The sequence below is a fragment of the Lepidochelys olivacea genome (genome assembly GCF_965140295.1).
Source record: "Lepidochelys olivacea isolate rLepOli2 genome assembly, chromosome: 7".
In the NCBI taxonomy this organism is placed as follows: domain Eukaryota; kingdom Metazoa; phylum Chordata; order Testudines; family Cheloniidae; genus Lepidochelys; species Lepidochelys olivacea.
In genome coordinates this window covers 125,700,057-125,715,308 of record NC_140417.1, presented here as the reverse complement: position 1 = coordinate 125,715,308, position 15,252 = coordinate 125,700,057, and the positions used below count along the sequence as shown (strand labels likewise).

Here is a 15,252-nt window from a genome sequence, read left to right as displayed (position 1 = left end):
GCAGCCAGCGCTCTGCCTGTCCCGACCCTCCCACCCTCTGCCTGTTCTCCCCTGCCTGCAGCCAGCGCTCTGCCTGTCCCGACCCTCCCACCCTCTGCCTGTTCTCCCCTGCCTGCAGCCAGCGCTCTGCCTGTCCCGACCCTCCCACCCTCTGCCTGTTCTCCCCTGCCTGCAGCCAGCGCTCTGCCTGTCCTGACCCTCCCACCCTCTGCCTGTTCTCCCCTGCCTGCAGCCAGCGCTCTGCCTGTCCCAACCCTCCCACCCTCTGCCTGTTCTCCCCTGCCTGCAGCCAGCGCTCTGCCTGTCCTGACCCTCCCACCCTCTGCCTGTTCTCCCCTGCCTGCAGCCAGCGCTCTGCCTGTCCTGACCCTCCCACCCTCTGCCTGTTCTCCCCTGCCTGCAGCCAGCGCTCTGCCTGTCCCGACCCTCCCACCCTCTGCCTGTTCTCCCCTGCCTGCAGCCAGCGCTCTGCCTGTCCTGACCCTCTGCCTGTTCTCCCCTGCATCAGCAGGGCCCCCACTTGACTGGCTGCCCCCTTGCTGGCTCTGAATTAAGGGCCAGGATTGGAAGTGGGGGGGGCAGTCTGGGGGGCTTCCAGCAGCAGGATGGGACTCATTCCAGACAGGAGTGGACCCAGCCAGGGTGGGACTCATTCCAGACAGGAGTCCTGAGCCACCTCCCACCCTGAACAGGAGCTGGGAATTCTTCATGCTCGCCTGCAGAGCACCCCCTAGTGGCCAGCCCCCCAACCCCGTGCTCCATGCGTAGCTGCCCCCTGTACAGTCGCCTGTAACCGCCACCGCGGTCGCTCGCTCCCTGTGCAGCCGTGTTACTGGGGTGTCCAGCCTCACCAGCATGTCTCTGGGCTTCCCCAACTCCCGCCCCTGGCTCCTGGGGCTCTGGGTATCTCACCGCCCCCAGCTGTGCGTTCCTGAAATCCAGCTCCTTGCCCCGCTGTGTCCTGGATTCCCCCCGGTACGCACCAGCTAGGACCTGGCGCACGACAGACCGGTCGGGGTAGCTACGGGGTGCAGAGCGTCCGCGCCCAAGCGATGCCCTCACTGCCGGTGTAGACAGCGCCAACGGGCGGGCGGCTCCCATCGACACAGCGGCTTCCTCTCATGGCCACGGGGTGCCTCGGCTGACCCGTAGGGAGCGGCACTCGGTGCCCCAGTCACGGCTGTGCTGCACGTGGGGTGAGCCATTAGCCTGCTGCTGCTAGGCTCCCGTTCTCAGCCAGCCTGCACGCCCGGGGGGGCAGGGGGGGGTGGCAGGGCTGGGGGCTGTTGGCTTCGGTGGCTGCCCAGCCGATCACCAGGATTGCTAGATGCTGACCTACCAGGAAACGCGGGGCATTCCTGCCTCTGCAGGGAACAGCCACTGGGGCCTGGCCACTGAGTGTCCCCCAGCCCCCCGCTTGGGGGTTTGCTTGGGATCTCGCCCAGCTGGCAGGAGGGCTGGCGGGAGGGGCGGGGACAGGCCAGGGCAGTGGGAACAGATCCTGTGGGGCTCGCACTCTCCGGCTGCGGCCCTAGTAGCAGGCAGGTTCCTGTGAATTTGGGGGGAGGGTCCAGCGCTGCATCCCCCCTCTTCCCCTCGCTGCCGGGGTGGCGGGGGACGCGCCCAGTGCAGCCAGTCATGCAGAGCAGTGCAGCATCCCCGCTCCCGGCCTGGAGCCTGCCCTGCACGCCACGCTTTCCGGCGCCACGCCCGCTGCCGAGTGGCTTGTGCCCGGGAAGACGCTGGCTGGCTGCATATCACGGCTTCACGCGAGCCTGGCAGCTCCGTGATTTAAAACCCTGAGACCAAGCGCTGAGTCAGTGACAACCCACGCGGGTGCAAATCCCGTCTCCTCTCGGGGCGGGCCCGGCCCCCACTGCTCCTGGGCCCCGGCCCCAGCACGTGCTGAGTTCTGGGGCTGCCTCCCAAGACAGACACCCCCGGTCCGGCTCTCGTGCGCGTTTCTCAGGGGAAGCGGTTGGCTCCCTGTCTCTGCCCAGTGCCCTGGCCTGGCTCGTAGGACCTTGCTGCATGCCGAGCAGGGGCGATTACCAGCAGGAAGAGCCGTGCCCGTGACACGCTAGAGCGCCCCGAAGAGAGTAGTCGTGGCAATGTGTGCCCAGAGCCGGGCTAGGCCCCCCACACACACACGGACCCAGCCGAGATACTAGGCCCCTTCTGCTCAGAGGGTAAACAGACCCCCTGAGGCAGCATCTTCCCGCCCGCCCTAGGAGTGTCTGCGGCTCTGGGCTCCCTCCCAGACAATGACTGGGCCAGCTGCACTGCGTCTGCACTTTGCCCTCCTCTGGCAGCCTGCGTAGGGCGGGGAGGAAACGGGGCAGCACGAAGCCGGGTCCCCCCGGCTGCAGACAGTGAGGGCCTGGGCCTGACCCCAATGCAGCAGCCGCCAGGCCGGTGCGCGCAGGCCCCGCGGCGGGGCAGAATGCCGCCGGCTAGCAGGAGGCGGCCAGCGGGGCTCGGGAGCCACCAGGTCACTTGGGGCCCCTGGGCCCCATTCCCATCCTTGCAGCAGGAACTGGGGTGTCCCGCCAGCCTCCGGCATCTGCAGAGCGCGAGCAGGGAGCCGAGCGCCGCCGGGCCAGCCCCTCTCGGTCCGCCAGGAACCCAGGCTGGGGCGAGACCCTGTGGCCCAGGCCGGCTCTGGAGCTGCACACGCAAAGCCCCTCGCAGCGGCCGGCTTGTCCGCCCCGGGCGTTGGCCTCACCCGCAGCTCACACCTGGGCGAGGCGGCGGCTGGAGGTCAGCGGGGCACAGGGCCTGGGGGGGGGCAGGGAGGGGGGCAGCTGCCCCGTCAGGCCCCACAAGCCCAAGGGGCCATGTCGGACTCGGCTCTGCAGTGGGCAGAGCCAGGGCCCTATTGCCCCGTAGCAGCCCCCGGCAGGGGCGGGGCAGGGCACCTGGGTTGGTCCCATCCCGTTTCCCGGAGGCTGAGGGAGGTTCTGGGGCCCCCCGCTGCAGAGAAACTGGGGCGTGTTCTGATGGGGGGGATCGCGGAGCACATGGGGGGCCAGCCGGGGCAGGGGTCTCTCCAGCCGGGCTTTGAGGGGAAACCACCTGCCTTATGCCCCCGGTCCCCCCAGCAGCAGCGGGTTCGCCCCCAGCCCTGCGCGGAGCCTGGGGGGCTCTGGGTCGGCGAGGGGGCCCCCCGCGGCTCTGGTCTCTCCCGGCAGGGGGCGCTGTGGCGGGGGGTGGGGGGGGAGAGCGCAGCTCCGGCCTCTAGCGGCAGGGGGCGCTGTGGCGGGGGGTGGGGGGGGTAGCACGGCCCCGCCCTCTCCCGGCAGGGGGCGCTGTGGCGGGGGGGGGGGGGAGAGCGCGGCCGCCGGGGCCCGGGCTGGGGGCGGGGCCCGGATTGGGGGCGGGGCCGACTGCCCCTCCCCCTGGCCGGGCTGGTCACATGAGCGGTGCCGGGTCACATGAGGTGCCCGGGGGCGGCGGCGGGAGCGCGCGGACACGGTACCGGTACCCGGGGGCGGGGCCCGGGCCCCTCCCCCGGGGCCAGGCCTCCCCCCCTCCCCGCCCGCGCCCCCTGGGCCAGGCCTCCCCCCTCCCCTCCCCCCCCCGCACCCCCGGGGCCAGGCCTCCCCTCCCGCCCCCCCCCCCCGCGCCCCCGGGGCCAGGCCTCTCCCCCTCCCCGCCCGCCCCCCGCGCCCCCTGGGCCAGGCCTCCCCCTCCCCGCCCGCCCCCCGCGCCCCCTGGGCCAGGCCTCCCCCCTCCCCTCCCGCCCCCCCCCGCACCCCCGGGGCCAGGCCTCCCCCCTCCCCTCCCGCCCCCCCCCCGCGCCCCCGGGGCCAGGCCTCCCCCCTCCCCTCCCCGCCCGCCCCCGCACCCCCGGGGCCAGGCCTCCCCCCTCCCCTCCCGCCCCCCCCCCCGCGCCCCCGGGGCCAGGCCTCCCCCCTCCCCTCCCCGCCCGCCCCCCGCGCCCCCTGGGCCAGGCCTCCCCCTCCCCGCCCGCCCCCCGCGCCCCCTGGGCCAGGCCTCCCCCCTCCCCTCCCGCCCCCCCCCGCACCCCCGGGGCCAGGCCTCCCCCCTCCCCTCCCGCCCCCCCCCCGCGCCCCCGGGGCCAGGCCTCCCCCCTCCCCTCCCCGCCCGCCCCCCGCGCCCCCTGGGCCAGGCCTCCCCCTCCCCGCCCGCCCCCCGCGCCCCCTGGGCCAGGCCTCCCCCCTCCCCTCCCGCCCCCCCCCGCACCCCCAGGGCCAGGCCTCCCCCCTCCCCTCCCGCCCCCCCCCGCGCCCCCTGGGCCAGGCCTCCCCCCTCCCCTCCCGCCCCCCCCCCCCGCACCCCCTGGGCCAGGCCTCCCCCCTCCCCTCCCGCCCCCCCCCCCGCACCCCCTGGGCCAGGCCTCCCCCCTCCCCTCCCGCCCCCCCCCCGCGCCCCCGGGGCCAGGCCTCCCCCCTCCCCTCCCTGCCCGCCCCCCGCGCCCCCTGGGCCAGGCCTCCCCAGGCGGGCGCGGCTGTACGGGGCATGGGCGCGCGGACCCCTGAGCCGGGCGGGCTTGAGGCGGCTCCGGGGTGCAGCTGGGCCCGGGGCGAGCAGGCTCCTTGCCCGGGGGCCCCAGCCGGGGCGGGGTGCTGACCCGGGTTTCCCTCTCCCCAGATGAAGTGCGTGCTGGTCGCCAGCCCGGGGGCTGAGGTGCTGTTCTACTGGGCCGACGAGGCGTTCACAGAGAGCCTGGGCCGGCGCTTCAGCCCGGCGGGGCAAGGGGGGCACCCGGTGAGAGCTCTGCCCCGGGGGTGCAGCAAGCCCCCGGGCCGGGGGGAGCGGCTGGGCTGAGAGCCCCATGCTGCGGGGGACGGAGGACTTCCAGGCTCAGCTCCAGACCCCCGCGGGGGTGCAGCTGGGAACTGGGAGGGTGGGGGAATTAGCTGGGGCTGGGCTGAGGGCCCCGTGCTGTGGGGGGCGCGGGGGCATGGAGGGGGAGCAGCTGGAGCGGGACTGGCTCATGGCCCGTCTGGCCCTGCCCTGCAGCCGCCTGCCTTTGAGGACAGCATCAACACGCTCTTCGCACCCCTGATCATCTCCTGCGTGACGCTCCTGGAGCGGCTCTCGGACACCTACACCTGCTTCTCGGCTGAGGATGGAGGCCAACTCTACGTGCTGCACATGGTAACGGTGCCCAGGGACCCCCTCCCGGGCTCAGCACCCACTGGCAAGGGGAGCGTGTGTCCCTTCGCTGGGAGTGTGGCATTAGCCCCGGTCGGGATGCAGCTGCCATCCTGCCTGGCCCCGGGAAGAGCCCTGCGCCGGGTCACTGCGTGTGCACGGGGGGAGGGTCCCTTCAGGGCAGGATCCCCGGGCTGTACTCCCGGCAGGGGACCCCCTTGCTGCTGACGAGGGCTGGCCCACGGGGAGCTTTGCCCCAGGCCCAGCCGGGACCAGGAGGTCTAACGGGCAGGGATTTCCTGTTTCCTGCCTGGCCCTGCCGTCGCGCTGCAGTTCGGGGAGTGTCTGTACATTGCGGTGAACGGTGACGGCTCGGAGAGCGAGGACGACCTGCGCCGGAAGCTCTACGTGCTGAGGAGACTGGTCGAGGTCCACTTCGGCCTGGTGACCCTGGACTCGCACCTTATCTGCAAGGAGTGAGTGGCTGGCTGGGCCGGGAGGGCATTTGGCGCTGCCTGGGTGGGGCTGAGCTGACCCTCTCCCCCAGATGCGCACGTCAGCGCGGCAGCCAGTGCCTGACTGGTGAGCTAGCGCTGCGGCCGATCCCTGGGGCTCCGACGCTCTGCCCGGTCAGCGACCGGCCTGGGAGGTGCCAGGGTCTGGGCGTTGGTGAACGTGGGGCCTGCAGCTGTGCTGTGGGCTATGGCCTGGAGGGAGGCTAGGTCCCAGGGCAGCGTGCACCATGCTGGGTCACCTCTCCGGCTCTTGGAGTGTGGCTAGCCCAGAGGAGGTGCCGCCTCCTTCCCCACGCCTGCCTCTGAGGGCCGGGAGGAGCGACTGGAGCTTGGGAAGCAGCTGGCAGCAGTGTGTCCCGGTCCCAGGGAGGAGACCTGGCCCAAGCAGGGGCCCCGGGAGGCCAGGGGCAGTCCCTGGGACAGGCCTGCCTCTCCCGAGCGGGACTCGGCTCACTTTGCGTCTGTGCTCCCAGGTTGCGGCCGGCGGTCTCGGAGCAGCGCAGCCGCGTGTGGGCCCTGTTCCAGGGACTGCTCCAGACCTACAGCAGCCTGCGGGAGGCCGAGCAGAGCTTTGCCGTGGAGGTACCTTCTGCTGGGTGCACCACGGGTGGTGGGGGGCCTAGCCTGGGGAAGGGGGCTACCAGGCTGTGGGCGCTGGGTGTGACTGGGGTGAATTGCCCCGAGGAGGGCCTGGGCGGCGCTGGGGGATCCTGGGGGGGGCGTGAGTGCAGAATATTTTGGGGGTTCCTCCCATTCCCCAGCTGGCGTGGCCGGGAGCTGCCCCACAGGGCCGCTGGCTCCCCTTGCCCCGTCCCAGCTCAGCGCCGGGTCTGTCTCCCTGTGACCTGCCCGCAGGCCGTGGAACGGCTGATCCACCCCCAGCTGTGTGAGCAGTGCATCGAGTTCCTGGAGCGCCAGGTGGTGCAGCACATCAACGCCAGCGGGCAGCGCGGGGGCGAGGAGGTGATGCACGCCTTCCTGCTGGTGCACACCAGGCTGCTGGCCTTCTACTCCAGGTGAGAGCGTCTCCCCACCCTGCCTCCATGACCCTTCCTGGAGCAGCAGCTCTATCGCCCCTCCCCGCTCACGGGCCTTCTCTCACCGCAGCCGGAGCGCCAGCACCATCCGCCCAGCCGACCTGCTCACCCTCATCCTCCTGGTGCAGGACCTGTGTCGCAGCCCCAGCGCAGACAAGGACCAGAGCCCACAGGTGCCTGCCCTGGGTCTGCCTGGGGGACAGGCCTTGAGAGCAGCCTGGGGCTGGTGGGACTGTCGGGAGAGGGGTGCTCCTCTGTGATGGGGGCTGGACCCCTCTAAGCAGCTCTCCTGCTCTCCCTGCAGCTGGCAGAGGGGGGGCCGACTCTCCAGAGGCCGAAGAGCAGCGAGAGCATCCCAGTGAGGAGCCCAGGCCCACACGGCACCCCCAGGAGCGAGGCAGAGGAACAGGTGTGTGTGGCTGGCTGGCTGGGCCTGGCACCCGGGTGGATGGCACAGGGGTTGTGGGTATTGTGGTTCCCTGGAGCCCCAGCAAGGGCAGGGTCCCGTGATGGTCAGAGCTGTTCTCTCCTCCCCATCAGGAACAGGGCCCTTTGGTGCTGGGAGCTGCATGGCTCATTTCAAACCCCAGGATCAGGAGCGGCTTGGGCTCATGCCCCCCTCACACTCTGGGAGCACAAGCCAAGCCGTTCTCCCTGCCCCAAAGCGCTTGCTGTGATCAGAGCAAAGGTGCAGAGTGGGGGGCGTTGCCGGTACCTGGAGGGATGGGGCCAGGACTTGCTGGGTGCGACTCTCTGCTAAGGCCGAGGTTCTCAAGCAGGGTACATGTACCCCTGGGGTACACAGAGCTCTTCCAGGGGGCACATCAACTCGGAGATTTGCCTAGTTTTACAGCAGGCTACATCAAGCACTAGCGGAGTCCGTACAAACTGAGGCTTCATGCAGACCAGGCTGGTTCATTCTGCCCCATACACTGCACGCTGACATGTACCTACAGTGTTTCTAATCCAGTTGATCTATTTTACGGTGATACGGTAAAAAGGAGTCCGCCGTTGGTCAGTACTGGCGTGCTGGGACACTTGTATTTTGACATCTGGGTTTGTAAGCAGGCAGCTCTTAAGAGAGGTGACACTTGGGGTACACAAAACAAATCTGTCTCCTACCGGGGGGCAGCTGTCTGGAAACGGTGCACTAAGGGGTGTTTGATGGAATCCAGCTACCTGGAGCCTGACTGTGCCCCAGCCTCGCAACCAGCCTAGCCTCGCTATTCTGTCCCTTGGGGGCCCATCCTGGCCCGGCCTGGCAACTCCCCACCCATCCCCAAAGCCCTGTCGTTGGGGGGAGGGTCCCACTGCCCCGCTGAGCTGGCTCCCTTCTCGTTGCAGGATGCGGACGAGCTCTCCATGCCCGAGGAGTATTACACCCCCCAGCCCTCGCCCAGCAGGCAGAGCACAGGTGAGTCCCTGGACAGACGGGCCACCTCACACCGGGAAACTGGTTGTGCCCCAGAGGCGGCAGGCTGCAGAGCCGGCACGAGGGCGCTGTGCCAGGAGGGCCAGGGGATCTTGGGGGAGGCCAAGGCCCGGGGTGGGGTGTCAGAGGCCAGGGCAGGAACCCCCCACAGGGTGGTTTGGCTGCACACGGTGCTGGGGCAGCTGGTTCCTTCTCTGTTCTTGCCCACAGGAGGCGCCAGCTGGTCGGAGGGCTCAGAGCTAGCAGGTTCCGGGGAGGCAGATGCTGCTGATGTCCAGGTAAGCCAGGGATGGGCTCGCCAGGAATTCCTGCCCTGAGCAAGACCCTGTGAGAGCCCCTGGTGCCTATGTCTTCCTGTGCAGTCCTGGCCCTGCCAGCCTGCCCTTGTTCCCCGCGCACCCACCTCCCAGCATGGCCAAAGGAGGGGTCTCCGCAGGGCTCCTGCAGCCCCTTCTCCCCCAGAGCTCTTCCCACCCCAACTCGCTCCTTCCCCAGCCCCTCAGCACAGGCCAGGCCTCTCAGACTTGCCCACCACTGCAGACCCCACCCTGTCCTCCCTGCCCCTCTGGCCAGGGAACCCGGACTTGGAGTGGGCCTGGGCCGGGCCTGGCGGCACCTGCCCGAGGGCACTGTCCAGACTTGAATTCCCTGCCTGACAAGCTCCTAGGGAAGGTTTGGGGCGGGTCTGAGCCCCCAGCTGGATCCATCCCCCCCCCTTGTGGGGAGTTTGTCCCAAGATTCAGCCTCAGTTTCCCCACTTTGCTCTGCCTGTCGCCCTCTCCCTTCTGCCCAGGAGTCCTCCCACCTGCCCACATCTGCCTGCAGCTTCCCGGGGGTGGTGCCATCAGCTCTGCCCTTGCTGTGCGGCGTGGCACGTGGGCAGACCAGGCTGTTGCTGCCTGGTCCCTTCCCCGGTGCGGGGTGTCCAGCCGGCTGCGCTCGCTCGCTCGCTCTCTCTCCAGGTGGCAGAAGACTCACTCCGGGCCCTGGTGCCCCCAGCGCCCGATGCCTCCAACCCCAGAAGGATCTTCCTGGATGCGAACCTGCGGGAGGGCTACTGCCCCATGGTGCCCCACACCATGTACTGCCTGCCGCTCTGGCCTGGCATCTCGCTGGTGCTCCTGACCAAGGTGAGTTGGGTCTGGGGCGTGGTCCATGCTGCCCGGCCTGGCTTGCCACAGACCCACAGTGACAGTGCTACGGCCCCAGCTTTGGAATAGTGTCTGGGAGGAGCCTGTCAGTGGGTCAGGCCCCCAGGGGTCTCGCTCTTCCTCCTGGGTGAGCCCCACTGCTTCCCCGCCTCCTGAGCCTGGACCCCAGCTGTACAGCGCCCCTGCTGCCCCCCTGAGCTCAGGGCAGTGGGTCCAGCTGGGAGAGCCCCCAAGGGAGGCTTGTGCATTAGCCCCTGAAGGTTGCCCCTCGGCCAGCGTTTGCAGCGACTTCCCCAGCGCGGTCAGACAGTCGGGTTTGTTCGGTAACTGGCCACGACCCAGGCCGGTGGTCGGGTCTCCCAGAGAACTGAAGGTTACAGCACGGCCCATTCTGGGGAGCCCAGAGCCCGGCCAGGCTGTAGGGAGCCTCTGGGTTCCAGCTGTGTCAGGCTCTGACCCCCTTGGTCCGACTCTCAGTGAGAGCCCCGACTTCTTCAAGCAGCCCCCTCTAAGCCCACCACCCCCTTCCCAGCCCTTTTGATCTCCAGCTGGGGGGCATGTCTCAGCCTCCTTGCGCAGAGGCGGGGAGATCTCTGTCCCCTGGGGTACTGGGTGTCAGTGTCCTGGGGACTGGATTTGCCATCGGCATCTCAAATCTCCACTGATCTGGGGCCAGGCGACGCCCCACCCTTGTCTCAGCCTGCCCTGAGAGCAAAGAGTCCTATCCCACCCACGGGGGAACAGTGCAGGGGAAACTGAGGCGCATCAGACTCGTAAAAGTCATACAAACCAATTCCCACTTTCACACCCCTCTCCCCCAACTCAGAGCCCCAGCACCCACGTCGTCTGCTCCCTGTACCAGCTGCTGGACGGGTTCCTGGTGCTGGAGAAGAAGCTGAGGGAGGGGCAGGAGGTGGGGCCACCCACCCGCTCCCACCCACTCCTGGCTGAGCTGCGCCAGAGGATGGACAAGTTCATGAAGAAGCTGGGCAGGCAGGACGTGCAGGTGGGAGTCCGGCGTGGAGCTGCGAGGCGGTTGGGGACCCTTGCACAGCCCGCACACCTCACGGCTGCCCTGTCTGTCGTCCTAGTTACACAACGCCTGGCTGGAGTTCAAGAGCAAAGCGTTCTCCAGACATGAGTCTGGGAGCTCCAGGGAGTGAGTATGGGGGTGTGGGGAGAAAACCAGGGGTACAGGGTGGCTGGGATGGGGCGGGGACTTCTGGGGCAGGGTGGGGGCTCCAGGCCCAGAGGTCCAGGAGGGCAAGGAAGAAAGTTGGGGCAGCTCTTGGGGGGGCCCCCAGCTGTTGTCGGGGGCCCGGGGTGGGGGCCAGATCGGGGCGTTGCTCAGGGGCTGTCTCTCTCCAGGTTCCTGCAGGCACTCGGCAGCGTGAGGCAGCAACTCTGCTCCGTCTATCGCCAGCTCTTCCTGACCTCGCCGTCCGCCCACGGCCTGGCCCAGGGCCTGCGGGACTGGGCCCAGAAGCTGGTGCGGTGAGTGCGTGGGGGGTTGCCGGGGGAGGGGCGAGTGCGTGGAGGGGGCTGGGGGGAGGAGAGGAGAGGAGAGGAGGTTGCCGGGGAAGGGGCGAGTGCGTGGGGGGGTCTGGGGGGGAGGCTGGCACTTCAACAGGACTCGTGGGGAAATGGCTGGAAACCAACCCCCGGGCAGCGCCAGCTGCAACTCGGTGGGTGGCGCCCTGGGCTGCCCAGCTGAGCCCCGGGCCCGTTGGCGGGGGCTGACCGGCCTGGGCCCTGCGTGGAGAGGCCACCGCAGACCGTGGCGGGTTTAGCAGGTACGTGTCCCTGTAACCGGCAGGGCACTTTGAACCCCAGCCACCTCCGGGGCCTGGGCTGGGTGGGCAGCTCTTCTGTGGGGCTCCCTGTGGTGGCACGTGCCCCGTCCCCTCCAGCGCGGGGTACGAGCCAGCCGTGGCCGGCGTCCCCGTGTCAGTGCTGGGCACCCAAGGGCCTGGCCAGGCGGAGAGGGCGCCACGCTCAGGCCAGGCCTCGCGCTCTGCAGGGAGAAGCTGCTGGACTGGAGGGACTTCCTGCTGGTGAAGAGCAAGCGGAATATCACCATGGTGTCACATCCGCCCAGAGAGCCCTGGGCAAGGGCACCTGGGGACAGCAGGCTCCTCCCTCCCTCCCTCCTGCCCTGGGACCTTCCCGCGGTGTAGCAAGGGCTGGGGGTCGGCTTTCCGGCCGGCTCGGGGGGCAGTTGGCCTGGCTGAGTTGGCACAGCTAAGCGGGGGCTCGCCCCATCTCTCCAACAGCAGGGCTGGACTCTGCCCAGCGCTGGGGAGACGAGACTGCAGGGAGCCCAGCCAACAGTTGGCGAGGGGCCTGAACGAGACACATTGGGTCCCACAGGGCAGGGGTCTGTGGGGGACTGGGCTGGCCTCAGGTAGGCCACGCCATGGGGTTGTGGACAGAGCCCCCCTCTGCGCCTCCAGATGCCTTGGGGGGGGATACAGGAGGTGCTGCTGGGACTGTGGGCAGGGGGCCGTTGGCGTTTGGGTTCCCATCACCAAGAGGGGAGGCGGGGAGCAGGATCCATCCGGAACCACCTGGGGGGTCCGTGGGATCTCCCCATTGCCCAGGGCAGGCTCAGCAGGGCACCCATGGACAGGGGGTTTCCCTATGTCTGGTCGCCCTTAACCTGCCCCCACATACCTGGAGGACTTCCCAGGCCTGGTACACTTCATCTATGTGGACCGCACCACTGGGCAGATGGTGGCACCTTCTCTCAACGTGGCCGAGGACTCCACCTCAGAGCTGGGCAAGGGTGCCCTGGCTGCCTTCATCAAGAAGAAGGTACCAGCCCTGGGCTCTGACGCTGATCCCCTAGGTTTGAGGGTGGGGAGGTTCAGAAGGGGCCCCTCCTGCCCAGGTTGGGCCGGTCTGCTCGGCCGTGGGGGCCCAGCCAGGTGGAGCGCGGGCCCAGCTGTAGAACCCCGTGAGAGCGATGGCTGGGGTGGCGGGAGCCGGGCAGGAGGGGTCGAGTGTGATGCTGGGGAAGCAGGGAGCTCAGCAGGAGCGGCCCTGGCTCTGGCTGGAAGGGTGCCCCAGGCTCCGAGGGAGAGGAGCAGGGAGCAGAGCTGTGGGGCAGGGGGATCTCTGCTCCGGCTGCAGCTGCCTCCTCTCCCGCCAGGTCTGGTCTCTGATTTGGCTGGCTCGGCGCTACCTGCAGAAGGGCTACACGACACTCACACTGCGCGACGGCGACTATTACTGCTCCTACTTCCTCTGGTTCGAGAACGAGCTGGTGCGTTGGGGGGCGCTCGGCCTCTGACCTGCCTGACGAGGCCCCTCGCCCCGGCAGCACTTCCGTAGGGCGAGAAATGGAGAGGTGTGGGCATCACCTGGGCTCCGAGGCCATGTGGCCAGCTGCTGCCCTGGCACACAATCCCCATGGCACATGGCCTGGCAGATCATCCCGTGGTGTGTTCCTGAGGCCCCGGGACCTGGGGCTAGCCCCCTCGCCCAGCACACAGGTTTCCCCAAAGTGCTTAGTCAGCCCTGCCTTGGTACATGAGCTCAAGGCCACGCAGCCAGCACCCCGCTGCAGCCTCGGGTCCTCCAGGTGGCGTGGCCAGCCCCTCATGGCTGTCCCTTTGCCATGCAGGGTTACAAACTGGAGGTGATTGAGGTTCCTGTTCTCTCCGACGACTCTGCTCCCATCGGGATGCTGGCAGGGGATTACTACAGGTGAGTGCTGGACCCAGCTAGCCCCTGCCCCCCCAGTCCTCTTCTGGCTGCTGGGCTAGGCAGCAGCGGATGGGAAGAGCCCTGTGCTGCAGGGCTGCCCTTCGCCTGCCATGGGTCACAGGTGGCAGGTGGGGCTGGGAGCTGGCAGTGCTTGGGCTCTGAGCCCTGCGGGACCCTGTCTCGGTGCCCAATGCCTGGCAGCTGTAACCACATGCCCCAGAACAGGGGTTCGCGATGTCCCCATGTCTCCACCAGGGGCTGAGGTTACACGAGCCTGCCGCTAAGCCAGGGATCAAACCCAGATGTCCAGGCTCCGAGGCCGTCTGTACATACACAACGGTGGGTCCAAACTCGCTGTTACCACTCGAGAGAGAGACCCTGGAGTCACTGTGGATCGTTCTCTGAAAACATCCACTCAACGTGCAGCGGCCGTCAAAAAAGTGACCAGAATGTTGGGAATCATTCAGAAAGGGATAGATAATAAGACAGAAAATATCATATTGCCTCTATATAAATCCATGGTATGCCCACACTTCGAATACTGCATGCAGATCTGGTCATCCCATCTCAAAAAAGGTATATTGGAATTGGAAAAGGTTCAGAAAAGGGCAACAAAAATTATTAGGGGTATGGAACGGCTTCCATACGAGGAGAAGTTAAAAAGACTGGAACTTTTTTAGCTTGGAACAGAGATGATGACGGGGCGATATGACGGGTCTATAAAATCTTGACTGATGTGGAGAAAATGAATAAGGAAGTGTTGTTTACTCCTTCTCATTACACAAGAACCAGGGTCACCCAATGACATTAACAGGCAGCAGGTTTAAAACAAACAAAAGGAAGTATTTCTTCACACAATGCACACTCAACCTGTGGAACTCCTTGCCAGAGGATGTTGTGAAGGCAAGACTATAACGGGGTTCAAAAAGGAACTAGATAAAGTTCCTGGAGGACAGGTCCATCAATGGCAAGTAGCCAGGATGGGCAGGGATGGTGTCCCTAAGCTCCGTTTGCCAGAAGCTGGGAATGGGCGAGAGGGGGTGGGTCACTTGGTGATTCCCTGTTCTATTCGTTCCCTCTGGGGCACCTGGCCCTGGCCACTGTGGGCAGACAGGACACTGGGCTAGATGGGTCTTGGGTCTGACCCAGCCTGGCCGTTCGTACATATTCCCCTCTGGGCCTCTCCTTGGAATGGGCTGGCCAGGCCCAGGGACCCGTGTGCTGCCCTAAGTCTGATCTGGGGTGGGTCCGAGGCACTTGCGCTGCCCCCTGGGGGCTGGACCGGGGCCCGGCGGAGGCTTTTCCACCTGACCGCTGTCTCCTCCCGTGCAGGAAGCTTCTGCGCTATTACAGCAAGAACCACCCGGCCGAGGGGGTGAAGTGTTACGAGCTGCTGACGCTGCATCTGGGTGTGATCCCCACCGAGCATGTGATCCAGCAGGCCTGCGACCTGGCCCGGCGGCTCTGGGAGCCATCCCGCATCCCCCTGCTCTGAGCCACGCGGGCTGGCAGCGAGCGTCCCCACAAGGGCCTCGTTCCCACCCTCAGAGTCAGACTCAACGGGCCCCTTGCAGCACCCACCTCGTTGGGCCCTGCAGCCCACAGGCCCGGCTGGGAGACCAGCACCCGCCAGCAGCCAGCCGTCAGCTCCCCACCTGCTGAAACTTGGCCAGGGGGCTCCCCTGACTTGCCCCTGGAGCGGCCCGGCAGCGGGGGCCATTGGAAGTGCATGGCCATGGTAGCGTGTCTCTGTCTGTACGTGCCACACTCCAGGCTTGCATTAAAGCTGGTGCACTTGGTCACCGTGGTGCACTCCCTGATTCCTCCCTGTCTGTGTCAGGGGCTTGGCCGCTGACTGGGCCTTGCCTGTGGACCTGCCTGTGCGAGTACATGGACAGACGTGTTTGCACACGCACGTGAGAACATGGAGACATGCCTGCTTGCCATGCATTCTCCAGCCTGGTACCAAGGAGGGTTCACGGTGTTCCCCCCAGGACTGGGCCCTTCTTGCCACAGTGTGGGTAGGGCCCAGGCAGGTACTTGCCAGGCTTCTGCCCTGCCCACCTCCTGCACTGGGGGGGGAGAGTCCGCTGGCTTCTCACCTGTGCCTGCAATCCAAGGGGCCCCTCCCCCCAGGCTCCCCTGCCCCTAGGACTAAGGGGTCTACAGCTGCCCTCAGCATCTTTTAGCAAAGGGGGACAGCCAGCCTGCCCCAGGGGTCTACTCTCCCAGCTCCAGCTCTAAGGCCTCCCTTCATCCCTGCCCCAGTGGCTGGAGGGCTCAGGTTT

At 67.8% G+C, this 15,252-nt stretch overlaps 1 protein-coding gene across 3 annotated transcripts; it reads left to right on the top strand.

Annotated features, from left to right (window-relative positions):
* Positions 1 to 3,382: 3,382 nt before the first annotated feature.
* HPS1 (HPS1 biogenesis of lysosomal organelles complex 3 subunit 1) lies at positions 3,383 to 14,766 on the top strand. 3 transcript variants are annotated; one of them, XM_084634399.1, is made up of 19 exons: positions 3,393 to 3,474; positions 4,615 to 4,731; positions 4,987 to 5,124; positions 5,455 to 5,597; positions 6,110 to 6,218; positions 6,492 to 6,652; positions 6,744 to 6,846; positions 6,978 to 7,082; positions 8,018 to 8,087; positions 8,316 to 8,383; positions 9,068 to 9,235; positions 10,083 to 10,262; positions 10,348 to 10,415; positions 10,625 to 10,750; positions 11,277 to 11,343; positions 11,927 to 12,070; positions 12,408 to 12,521; positions 12,882 to 12,964; positions 14,297 to 14,766. In XM_084634399.1, exons 2-19 carry the CDS (start codon positions 4,615 to 4,617, stop codon positions 14,457 to 14,459), a joined length of 2,127 nt encoding a protein of 708 aa, XP_084490525.1. In that variant the 5' UTR covers positions 3,393 to 3,474; the 3' UTR covers positions 14,460 to 14,766. The 3 variants fall into 3 exon arrangements, with proteins under 3 accessions (XP_084490527.1, XP_084490525.1, XP_084490526.1); XM_084634400.1 differs by lacking the exon at positions 14,297 to 14,766 and adding an exon at positions 13,220 to 14,274; XM_084634401.1 differs by lacking the exon at positions 4,615 to 4,731 and having other exon boundaries at positions 3,383 to 3,474.
* The last annotated feature ends 486 nt before the right edge of the window (positions 14,767 to 15,252 follow it).